The 13,098-nt window shown below is 36.4% G+C and overlaps 1 protein-coding gene across 4 annotated transcripts in view; it reads right to left on the bottom strand.

Moving 5' to 3' along the window:
• Window positions 1-13,098, bottom strand: part of SHTN1 (shootin 1) — a 90,677-nt gene that overhangs the window by 65,083 nt on the left and 12,496 nt on the right. For 2 of the 4 annotated variants that reach the window (XM_045506577.2, XM_010969854.3), the window contains exons 2-4: window positions 10,883-10,935; window positions 9,596-9,670; window positions 1,598-1,658 (exon numbers count right to left, since the gene is read on the bottom strand). In XM_045506577.2, the coding sequence (XP_045362533.1) occupies window positions 1,598-1,658; window positions 9,596-9,670; window positions 10,883-10,935 (189 nt within the window). The remainder of the gene's footprint in view (window positions 1-1,597; window positions 1,659-9,595; window positions 9,671-10,882; window positions 10,936-13,098) is intronic. The other 2 variants (XM_010969855.3, XM_045506574.2) reach the window with 2 other exon arrangements.

Raw genomic sequence — 13,098 nt, 5'->3', positions numbered from 1 at the left:
AATTTTTAAAACTATCAAAGGTATTTAGAGGAAGAGACAAAGAAAGCATAAAGAGAAATGGTAAATGAAAGCAAAGTTTACATGTTACTCTAAAGGTAGGTTGATATGGCAGTAAGTTGCTTCCATTTCTGCATAATCCAAGAGGGAAAACCCATCCTGCCTGGACCAAAACATTTTATAACTCCAACCATAAGAACCTGAACTATTCCCACTGCACAAAGTATGCCAATCCACTATCAATAATTAATTCAAGTGCATTCATTAATTGGTAACAATGTCAATGGTGTAACTCTTTCGGATGTAACTCAGTCTCAGTTCAAGTGTAAGAACATCCCATTAATCCTGCATTAGGGAAGGAGAGAATCCTAAACTACTGCAATCCACACATTCACAAATAAAAGATATTTCTGTCATGGCATATTGACCACCAAAGACAGGTACCATCAGCAACATTCCCTTTTGGGTTTTTTTGTTACAGCCAAACACTTCAAATTAACTGGCCATTGAAATTTAACTATAATGTTGCATTTTTATGGCTGTTTTACCTTCAATAAGAATAAAATGTTTCGTGGTGTAGTTACCATGTCAACACAATCAGTCAATCAGCCTGACTAATATAGGATCTGAAGAACAATGGAGAAAGGCCCTCTTCCAAGGGCGGGGGGTGGGGGGGGTCACCTTCCCTGCTATGGTCTTGTCTTTTCCCATGACGTATTTCCTTCTGATACTTCTGAGTGTGATCAGATATGTTTTATTTTAGGGGATAAAGTAATAACAGACTTATATCACATTAAAAAAAACATAGCAAAAACTTTAGATTATTACAGCTTTTGTGGAAATATAACTTTCCTTGGTGAGAGGACTATTTCAAACATTCAAACTCCTAAAAATGTATAAGTTCTATAAACCTAGAATTCCTTTTCTATGAATTAACCCAAGGAACTGCTTAGATCATTATAAAGATGTATGTATAAGAATACTTGTAATAGCATTATTTGCAATTACTAAAAACCAGAAATAATCCATCTATCACTGAAGGTATGTTTAAATAAATTATGGTACTATCATGTATTAGAATACTATGGGTAACATTTAAAACTGATATACAGATATGTACATATATGTGTGTGTGTGTGTATGTATATATCTCTCTACTGACACACAAAGATGACCATGATGTACGTTTACTAAAAAGAGCAGACCGCAAAACTGAATGTAAAATATGACTCTATTTTTTGTTGATATGTATATAACACAGATAAAAGACCAGGAAAGAAAGACTATAAAATACTATTGTTGGCTTTTCTCAAAGAGTAAAGATAACAATTCTTGTTCTCTTTTAACTGTTCTGCATAGTAAAATATTTTATAAAAAAGTTCAAACTATCTTTTATAAATAACACACTCAAAACAATAATGTTTAATCCATTTCTTTAAAAATCACAGTAATGTGTATTGTTTTTGGCAAATGGGAAGACAATTCTTCCTTTATTGGATACCCAGTGCATCAGCAACTAAACACAGAGTACATGTCTACCCACATCATCCCCAAACCTAGTCATATGTGCTAGAATAATTCCACTGAAATGCTTACATACTTTTCTGAAATTCCTCCAGTTTTTTAACAGCTTCATCTCGCTCTTGCCTAATTTTGTCACACTGAAATGAGAAAAAAAAAAAAACAGAAATGTTAAGTTTGTATCATAAGTTTGGAAAGGCAAGAAAGAGCAAACTTACAAACAATTTTATGAAAAGAAGACAAAAATTAAAAATCTTGGTGGGGAGGGGTAGAGCTCAGTGGTAGAGCACATGCTAAGCATGCATGAGGTCCTGGGTTCAATCCCCAGTACCTCCATTAAAAAATCAATTAATCAGTATTTTTTTAAATCTTAAAGAAGCACTAATTATATACCCAGAAGAGACAAAAACTCTTAATTCGAAAAGATACATGCACCCCATGTTCACAGCAGCACTATTTACAACAGCCAAGACATAGAAGCAACTTAAGTATCCATCAACAGATGAATGGATAAAGATGTGTAATATATATACAATGGAATATTACTCAACCATAAAAAAGAATGAAATATTGCCATTTACAGCAACATGAATGGACCTGGAGATTATCATATTGAGTGAAGTAAGTCAGAGAGAGAGAGACAAATATTATGTCACTTACATGTGGAATCTAAACAATACAAATGAGCTTACTTACAAAACAGAAATAGATTCACAGACATAGAAAACAAACTTATGGTTACCAAAGGGGAAAGGGGGAAGAGAGATAAATTAGGGTACAGGATTAATGGATACACACTACTACATATAAAATAGACAACAAGGATTTACTGTATAGCACAGGGAACTATATTCAGTATCTTGTAATAACCTATAATGGAAAAAAATCTGAAAAAGTATATATATACACATACACACACATACATACAATTGAATTACTTCACTATACACTTGAAACTAACACAATATTGTAAATTAACTACAGTTCAATAAAAAAGAAAAAATTTTAATTTTTAAAAAGGAAAGTAAACATATACAAAGAAATAAAAAAGCATTAAAGGCCACATTTGTATCTGTCCATATTTTCTCTGACCTTCTAAATACAATGACTCACCTTCCTGCTTATTATTTCCTCAGTTAATAGACCGATTTAACATCCTTGAGTTAAAATGTATTCATTCTTTAAGACAATATTTGTGCCTCTTTTAAATTAGGTATTTTGGTGATACAGTGAAAACCTACAGGTCAGATTCCTGAAACTGGGTAGTTTCAACTACCCACAACACTGGGGCACACTGGAAATGACCACTACCTGGAGACAAACTGCTTGCTGCCCCACGCACGCCCCATGTGCTCTCTCACTCAAAAAAAAAAAAAAAAAAAATCCTTGAATCCCTAGAATGCTGAATAGGAGAAGGTAGCAACGCAAAAGGAGGGAAGATAAAAGATTCCACGGTAAGCATGTATCATTTACACAAGCCGATTTTTAATTTTAAAAGGTGGGAAGACTCACTGAAAAGACTTTGGGAGGTAAAGTCTGATATCAGGAGTTAGAAACTCTCTTACTGCTAGTGGAAGCGTCAACTGGCATAAGTGCTCTGGAAATAAACTATCAAAATTGGAACTGTGCACACTCTAGGACTCAGAAAATTCTACTTCTAGACTCTATTACTAGACTCTTTAGTAATGTGTACAAGATGATCTATACAAACATGTTCTGTATTTAGAGTAACAAAAATAAATCATGGTATATCTGTATAATACAGCATAAATGAAAGTGAAAGAAATAAAGTTGTATCAACAATAAACCTCAAAAACCATAACGTTGAGTAAAAGGAGTTGCAGAATATATATCAAATGGTATCTTAAGCAGAGAAAAACACTTTTTATATTTATATTGTATCTGTATATTTTGTGATACATGTAGTATATATAAAAAATACAAAAACATGAACTAGGAAGATACATAAAAAAATTTATGTAAGTAAATGTCTCCTAAAAGAGGAGAAGGGGTCTAGACTTGGGCGACACAGGGGATCTTCAATTTTACCTGTAGCACGCCTTCTTATTTTTAAATTTGAAAAAGATAAGTTAATTCTGTGAGGTACATATTTGTTATATTATTCCCTGCCCTTTTCTATGCTTTTAAAATATTTGTTTAAATAAAACAATTAAGAAACAAACAGTTCAGTTTTGTCCATTAGTCTCTCAAGATGTGAAGCTTTTAAAAACCCACCTCTGTTCATTTGGGTAAACCCACTCTGGTTGGAGCACAGGAAACAAGTACACAGTGTTCAACCAGCAAGGCGATTTACTAAATCCTGACCTCGACCCTCCACGAGAGGGGTCAGGCAGAACCAATTCCTACAGGACAAGGCATCTTCTTTCATTAAAGTTTTCCTATGGAAATGTAAGCTCTCTAAAAAAGTAATCCTAACACAGTTTCCAGTCCCAACTTAACAGGTAAACTGTATTTACTGTCTTTTTGTGTTTAAAATTCTCAACACTCGAGTTCTGAATTCTCAAATCAGTTTATGAGATCCTTCCTCCACCAGACAGTGTAACACTTAACTTTATGAGAGTGCTGCTAGCTGCCTCAGGAACGCTCCCCTCGTATTCTAGAATATGGCATCTGTCTGTCTTGTACTTCCCCACTGCACTGCCAGACTGCCCACCCATGGCCATGCTCTCTGCTCAGAAGGCCACAGGCTTTAGCTAATAAAAGTCGCAACACCACACTCTTATTCCAACATTCAAGAGCCTCTACGGTCCAGCTATATGCTTTCACACTAACCCTATGGTCACCACCAGCAGATTCGGAAGCTGTCTCGTAACACCAGCTGTGTTCCATCAGGGGTCTTCATGTTGCTTTGCTTTCTATTTTCTGCAACCACATTATGATAGAACTGGCAGCCACAGAATTTACCATCTGCTATGGATACTGAAAGGGGGTGTGTGCTGGGGGCGGGGTGGGGCGCAGGGGCAGGAACTTTACACATGCTGCAAATGCAACTTATTTATTCCAAACCAGAGCTGAGCAAAATATGAAGGACGTACCTGTTTACTAAGCAGAAAGCCAAACATCTACTTATTTTTCTGGATTCACCTAAAATGATGAAATATCTTGTAACCTCTCTCTCATTCTACCAAGAGAGAGAAATTAGCAAGGATTCTGGGCCTTTTCGGAAGAATGTTAGTTACATCTTTATGTCTCACAGAAGCCCCACATCCATCCTACCCCTTCCCCTTCCCCTGCTCACGCAGCTGCACCATTTGTAGAAACTGCTTCTTTTTGTGTGAGAATTGCTCATGAAGACTTTGCAATAGCAACAGATGTTCTTGGGCCCACATCACTTAATTATGATGCTCAACGATTCTCTGTAGCTCAAGGCTGGGGTAGAACTCAGCAGCACGAGTGCTGGCTGGTTTAAGCAAGCTGGGTAACGTTACACATATTCTAGAGTCTCTATTTTGGCTCTTCATGAAGTTATGAATTGGCCAGAGGTTAGCCTTGCTGGTTTTGAAAGCTCTTAGTATTAGAAGCGCTGGCTGTTTTCCAGAACTCTTCCTTGAGTCTCATCCAGGCAGATACCTGGCTTCTGAAAGTAAATCAGCATTTCAAAGCACTGGCAGACTGATTTGCAGGGAGAAGTCTTTACAGTGTGAACTGACATTCCCCTCTCCCCCACCAAAATGGGCAGCTCCATTCTCTCTCCCGCACATATCATCCAACTCCTGTTTACACTAAAATGTCTGCTTAACAGGGCGCAGCAGAAGTACAGACAACTGATGCAGACACTAAGACATCTTCGTATTTTGCTGTGTGTATATTTTAGGTAAGGAAACCCCCAAGATTCTGAATTGTGCTTAACTTCCACTAACATAAATATTCATTTTTACCTCCATGGAGCACAAGTGCAATGAAGGGTTACCAGCCTAGAGAGAGGCCAGTTTGGGGCCCAGGAAGCACACACATGCACTGCACATACACAACAGAGGAGACAACCCAACCTACACAAAGACAACTACCTTACAGTTGACTGAATTAGAGTTCCAAGCAGGTATCTACTGCAATCACTGAATGCCTTTATTTCCTTCCTCTGAGTATTAAACAAATTATTTACACAGCACCTACATGTGCCAGGCACTTTGCTAAGCACCAGGGAAAACATGGTGGGGAACAAAATAAGCAATGTGCTCTCACAAAACTTATGATCTTCCAAGAAAGGTCAACAATGAAACAAGCAACATATAAAGAACACTTGCTATGAGAGAAATACTGCACAGGGGCACAGAGCAGGGGCTGTAACACTAAGTCTGAAGAGGTCTCAACCTCACACCAGTTTTTATTTACTTTTCTTGAAGTTCATTCCTTTGATGTCCAGTTACAATGTTTAAACATTTAAACAGGCATAGCATCAGAACTGTGCATGTTTACCTGTTTTAGAATCTCTGGTGATGCAGTTCAAGGATCATCAAATCATTTTTAATAAAAATCAACAATTCTGTTGTCTCATCTATGTAAGTTTGGCTAGAACTCAGCTGTGCTTATCCTTAAAGAATACAATAAATTAAATCATTCCCACTAGGATGGAATTCCTTTCGCTTTCTTTCTCTTTTAGTGGTGTTCTTTCTTCCAATTCAAAGTTCTTTCCCTCCAATTTTCACAGGCAATAAAGTAGTAGCTGCCCCCTAAAGCTGTCTTACAGCATTCTCTAAATTCTAGGTATTGTGTGTTAGATGGAAACACATGTCATCAGAACAGAGATCCTTGCTCTTTGTTTCTGGATAGATTGCTGTTAATAAGAGACTCATTTTCACTTTCAAACTGCTAAGTAATTACTTTTTCTCTGGCACGACCACTTGCCACTCTGTTCTAAAGAAACTGCATGTATGTGAATGTATTATGCATGAACAGTTAGCATAATGGATGCATATCTTGCTCTTTAAAGTGGCTTCTTTACTGATTTTTTTTTTAAATAAAATACTTTGGGACCTTCACCTTTGAAATTTACACAAGAGGAAGAAATTTTAACAATACACAACTGAGCCAAGATGCAAACAGTATCATCTATCTTGCTTCTTGAAACGTAAGTCTTGGAAAGTGTCTGTCTCTTTCCCTTTTCATTCATTGCTCCTGGCAAGCTGACAAAACGCCTGATGCACTGTTACAGCAGCTCACCCAAACGACTTCTAATCAGCCACTTAAACATTTATTCATTTCAAAACTCGATCTCAGGACATAATATTAAACATAAATACTTACTGTTCAAAGCAGACATTCTTCTATTATATAGATTTCCTTCTTTCTATGCACACTCCATACAAACCCCTACCACCCTGAGAAATGTGAAAGCTATTCCATTAAAAGCTCAAAGAGGCACTCCTCCCCCGTATAGAAAAAAAACCCAGTTATGACAAAGATCCTGAATGAGTCATAAGAGAATGCCCTTCAATTGTAGAAGCATGACTAACATTTAAATATGACTGTTTCGCAAGCAAAGTAAAACTTTATTTGGTTAATTTCAAAATATATAGTCCTCTATTTTTCGAACCCCAAAATAATTTGGAAAGGTTGTCGACTTCAATGTGACAGGCCTTCTTACTTTTTAACATACTGTTGATAATGCTATTTAGAAACTAAGTAAAAAAAATAATGAAAAGTAGCATCCTTTCCATAATCTCCACTTTTTGTGATGTCCTAGAAAAAAAAATGTTTTGAATTTTAATTCAACCCATACAACTCACTTGTATCCTATGTAATATTTTGATAATGAATTTTGGTTGATAAAATGTGATACATGCATAAGAAATAAACAGATGTTTTATTACAAAGAGGAAAACAATTAGTTCTGCTTGTGAGAGAATTAGAAGACTGAAAAAAAAACTAAGTGACATTTAAGCCAAGCATTAAGAGATAATAAGAGTTTGTCACATGGAATTGAGTAGAAACCTTGTCTTTTTGTTCTTTTCCCATCCCACTCTCAAACTCTAAGCATTCACTTGTAACAACACAATTTGTCATAGTTATTTGTCAACTTGCCTGTGTCCCTCATTAGAGTAGTTTTACTCAAGAGTGGGACCTTCGTATACTTTTCTTTATATCCCAGTACTCAGAGGCATTAGCAAAAAGTTTGCCCTTAAAAAAGCTTCCCTTATTCCATCTTGATTCTGATTCCATCCTCAAAGGCATTGATAAAAACCATGAAAGGATAAGAAAAATTACATTTTCCTTAAAAAGGGAGAACTGCAAAGGAAAAGATCATTAAAATACTGGCCCACCCTCCCAAATCTCCTACTCTTATCCTTGGAAGGTATTATGTCAGAATCTATACACATGCACACACACACACGTGCGTACACAAGAATGTTTCTGACGTAAGACTGATTTTATATTTAACTTTCAGTTTTTAAATACAAACCAATAGATGGTGAAGACAAATGATCCAGAAATGTATTGAATCTGATAATTTGCTGTGGAAAATTCATGATCTCATTACAAAAAATTAGGCATGAAACCAAGACCTTTGTGGAAAAAAAGTCAATTAGCTCCCAATAAGTTTACCTGCTTCAAAAAGCACATTTGTTATCTGTGAAACAGAGCTGACACAGGGCTGTTTGGAGCATCAGATAAAGGAGATAAATGAATGTACATGACTCACTGTAGCTTCTTAATAAAAGTCAATCAAGCACCTGCTTGTTATGAAGAAATTTATACCCTACCACTTGTGTCAACAGAGGAGACTCCAAACAGGGCATAAAAAGATCTTACCCAAAGGAATCACACCCACTGATAAGGTTCATAACCTGACAACAAAGATGGTTAGATGTAATGTGGACAGATGGAAGGAAAAAACTTGCAATTTATTTTTCTGATCCCTTCCACTTGTGCAAAATTTCCCCACATCAAATTAACTACGGCAATAGGAATCTTACTTTAGATTTCTATCCTTGATTGGTTTAACTGAATTCTGGTTTGGGGTCACGACGTAAGAATGGCCATGGATATTTGCTGATATGAAATGGACAAACCTCACCCAGCCAGGCACAAGAAAGTGCTTTGCCAGAGAAAATGGTATTCTCCATTTACCACCTCCGGAACTAAAGCTGCTTTTACTCATTCTATGCTGTATAAAAAGGCTTTTATTATAGGCTTCCTCCCTTTGTAATATGCACCCCCACCTTTGGGGAAAAATCTGCAGTAATAAGCCTGCTAGTCTTTTAACAGAAGACACACAGAGTTCAGTAAACTTAAAATCATTCTATTTTGTTTTACCCAACCACACAGCATTCCATATTGCTTTCACTTCTTTTCTTCCCATTTCCATTAATAGTTATTTTTAAAGAATTAGAAGCCTGTCAATAACGCATCCAGATGTATGTAGGACATACTCTGTGTAGAGAAGCACATAAGCAGGCAATGGGCTAAGGTAATTTTTAACCCTTCTTTTACTAAATGCATTTTACCTGTAAATTACTTGCGTAACAGATGGTTCACTTAAAATCTCACTGCAGAAAGTGGCTCTCAGTTAAATAACCATCATCATCAATAATACATGTTTATAAAACATCTACTATTTTTAGGGCAATGCTAGAGCTACAAGTAAGCAAGGATTAAAGAAGCTGAAGGAAAGAGAAAACAAAAAATTTACTTCTTCCTCTTACATTATTCATGTTCTTCCATATCCTTCTTTCTCTATCATATGAAGACACTTCTTTGCTTTCCCTCCTCATAGCTTCTAGGTTAAGTCAAAGAGTTGCCCTGATTTAACCCTTCCAACTTGTTTTGCTCTCCTCCTCTTGGACCAGGAACATCCATGGAAGAGACTCAATTGACTGGTAACTTCTTTGCTCTTTCTCTTAGAGCTGGAAGACGGTTGGGTATCTTAGGGAAAGAGGCTCAAGCTATCTGGCTTAAACATTACCCATTAGCTTTGCTTGAAATTATGGGGCATGAGGGACCCAAGATCTAAGCACACACTCCCCACCTATTGGCATCCTCAGGACATCTGTGATTTGGGGTGGTTATCGTGTTAGAATTAGAAATCTTGTCAAACTATTTTCAGTGACCTTCTTACCATATTAGAGATGTATGTACCAGACACCTTTTCATGGATATTTTCATCACGCCAACCTACCATTCCCTGAATTGCCTGACAAAAGGAAGAGAAGATACTTAAAATTTCAAAGAACATCAAAGATTTATTTACAAATCAGCTAAGGAGCATGAAAACTGGGTGGAAAATAGTGATCTAAAAAAGCATTATAATCTGCTTTGAACTAGAGTACTTACCATTAATATCACCAACCATATACTACATCTATATAGGTGGCAAATTAACATGAGTAAAAAAGTTAAATATGATTCTTAAGAGCTCAACAAATTCCCCCAAATATGCCACAAGTTTTACCAACATTTAGTTCACTGCCAATTTTCATTACAGCTCTTAACACTGAAATTTTAAAGATGAGGTTGCATAATTTACAGCAATGATGAGTACCTTCTTTAATAACCACAAACCACCTGTTTTATTAAATTTCTACCATGGACACTATGTTTTGAAATATTTGTTCTATCAAATTTCTAAAAATAGGCATTTTTAATTTCTAAAAATAAATTTCATCTGTATCTAAAAAATAATAATGGACAGTTCTGCTCTCCCCCTACTTTTCATTTCTATTCCGTCCCTAAACTTTTTTAAACTTAGCCTTCCCATCGATTTGTCCCCTTCCTATACTCACAGAGAAAAAATATACATAAACATGAATCTTAAATGAACATCTTCAGAGACATAAAGGTGAGCAGAATTCAATTATTTAACAGTTAAAAAATAAAACCGCCAGAGTTACAGAACATATTCACCAGGCTTCACCATCTTCAGACTGGGTTTTTTTCAACTCAGTGTATTATTCACATAATTAGAGGAAGCAAACATACAAAGGGTTAATGGAGGCATGGAGCTAAACACCGATGACCCACCCCAAAGGGTTCTCTCCAGATCTAATATGTCTAAACCCCAAAGGCAAATGTCTCAGGCCTTCAACTCCATCACTAGAATCCCAAATCTGACTGCTGGAGAAAGGACAATTCTTCGGGGCTTGAGTTGCTTGGCCTGGTGCCTTGCTGCACATTTAGCTGTGTAGTTAATCTCACAGAGTAGCGCCCACTGTGGCATGCCTGCTATTCTTTACCATCTGGAGCTTGGAGTTGATATTAGCCTGAACCACAAATGCAAGAGAAAGGAAACAAAACCCCCCCAAAAAAAACCCTCATTCACATTTAACGAAATTGGTGGCAGAACAATGCACCATGCCGTCTATGCTTTTATACATGTAAGAGAGGAAAGAAAGGGGAAAGTACAAACCTTCTCCTTTGTTTTCTGGTTCTCTGCTCTAAGGTCTTCATATTCACCTATTGCTAAAAGGAAAGGAAAAAAAAGGAAAGCAAAGTTATAATGCTATCGAAAGTTTACTATGGGAAAACCTGAGAACCCAACTAACCCCTATTGTCTATTTACTACTTTGGGGGTGGGATGGAGAAGAGGCCACAGAAGATGGGCTCCTACTTTTAAGAATAAGGAAGAAAACAGACCAGAGCATATGTGAGTCCACACTCCAAATTTCAGTTCTCCTGGGTCACAAGGAAGACTTATGAGCCATAAGAGTCTATGACAAGTCATGTCTCATCTCTGATGCTCAGCATTTAGTCCTGTGAAAGGAGACAGGTGGGTGTTCCCTGAAGTTCCTTCTAGCGTGATTAGTCTGTGGTGCTATAATCAGGGGTTTACTTGTTAAAACTGGCCTCCAGAAGATAAAGTAGGCTTACCTATTCAACTCAATGTCACACGTCTGCTTTATTCAAAGAGCAGCAAGTTTATGCTATGAGCATTCAGCAAAGAGCAAGTATTTTCAGGCACTGCAAGATCATCAATTACCAAGCCATGATCAGATCCCAGCCAGATTCACTTCACTAAGTTGGAAAAATAGGTGAATTGTTTGGAAATATTTCCAACTATGTGGGAAAAGTAGCATTTTCTACTTAAAAATCATCTACTGCCAGAAAGATAATCTGAACCCCTATATTCATCTTTTAGCCAAAGCACCATTTTTGGATGTTCTCAGTGTTTTGAATGTGATGTTCAGAGCATGTGATAGGAAGAAAGAGAATGATCTAGGATGAGTAATGGAGCACAATGTTTAAGGTGGGCCCATCAGAAGTGCTGCCCATTCCCAGGCCAGCATCTTACTGGCACCAGAGAACCAAGCAATCATCAGATTGGATTTTTATACTTTTACAAACGTTAAGGATTTATCTACAAAAAGCTCAATGTTTCTTAGGAAAAAAAAAAAAAAAGACAAACAGAGCTTCCTGTTTCTATGAAAAATCTCGAGATAGAAATAACAAATCTGAAACTAGTGGCTCTGAGAACATTCCAGATAATCTGGTCATTGAATTCTAAGAAGTGTATGATGCTAACCACTGGAGCAAAGAACACACCAGAAACAATTCACATGGTAAAGTACATGCTGTTTCCTCTAACAGTGATCCAAAGGGTTCAGAAAAGCTACTATGATGGCAGGAACAAAATCTTAAAATGCAATTCAAATAAACAATTATTTCTGGGGTTATACCATCAACGCCCTGAAGTTTTATCAGTACCTCATGACCATTTAAATAAGAATTAACAGACAATTTTACTGAAGCCACACCCAAAAAGAATCCTTGAAAATTAGTCCATAAAATAGCTGAATATACACAGGTAATGATATAGCCCTTTAAAAAATAATCACAGTTTCAACACAAAACATTTGACCATAGAATGAAGCACTCTCTGCACACCAGCTCCTTATCAGCCTCCACCACACAAACCCCAACCAATGAGTATAAACTAAATTGTCCTTGGTTCTGAGAAAGCAACAAAATTCCCCTCCCCCTCCTTTTTTAACAGAAAGAAACGAGAACTGAGATTCTAAAAAAAATATGCACTTACACCATTGGGTAGTCTATGGTCATGGTCCCAAATCTTATTACTACATCTAATATTGTTTCAAAAAATATATATTTTATTGAGAGACTTTGCTTTAGTTTGACATTTAAAAGCATCCTTGGATGAAGTTGAAAAGTCAAAATTGATTTGCCACTCTATTCTTGATGACTTACTTTATAGACACACACAAAAAAATAAAGGCTTATAAAATCATGATCTCATATTGATCTTAAGAAATTTCTTTTTCTATTTAAAACATCATATAATGGCTATTAAGGCTTTTTCAAAAATACCGGTACTATTCTTCCATTATATTGCCAATAGAACCCAGATGAAACACTGTAGACTCCCAATTACTTTATGAAAAGCATTAATTAAGAACCCTTCGCCTATCACATCTTAATGGAAACCACAGAAAATATGCTTTCCATGACTATGTGCAACTTCAAAAGCAGCCAAGTATAGGGAAAGAAGATGAAAAGGAAAGGAAGAATTCAATCACTTGGTACTGGGACAGGGCACTTGGGGAGAGGGCATAAAAGAAAAATACTTACTTGTATTTTTATTTCTTTGAAATTAAAAAACCAAGCTCA

The sequence above is a fragment of the Camelus bactrianus genome, chromosome 11 (genome assembly GCF_048773025.1).
Source record: "Camelus bactrianus isolate YW-2024 breed Bactrian camel chromosome 11, ASM4877302v1, whole genome shotgun sequence".
Classification (NCBI taxonomy): domain Eukaryota; kingdom Metazoa; phylum Chordata; class Mammalia; order Artiodactyla; family Camelidae; genus Camelus; species Camelus bactrianus.
The sequence above is the reverse complement of the archived record's forward strand: the minus strand, read 5'-3'. Positions and strand labels throughout refer to the sequence as shown.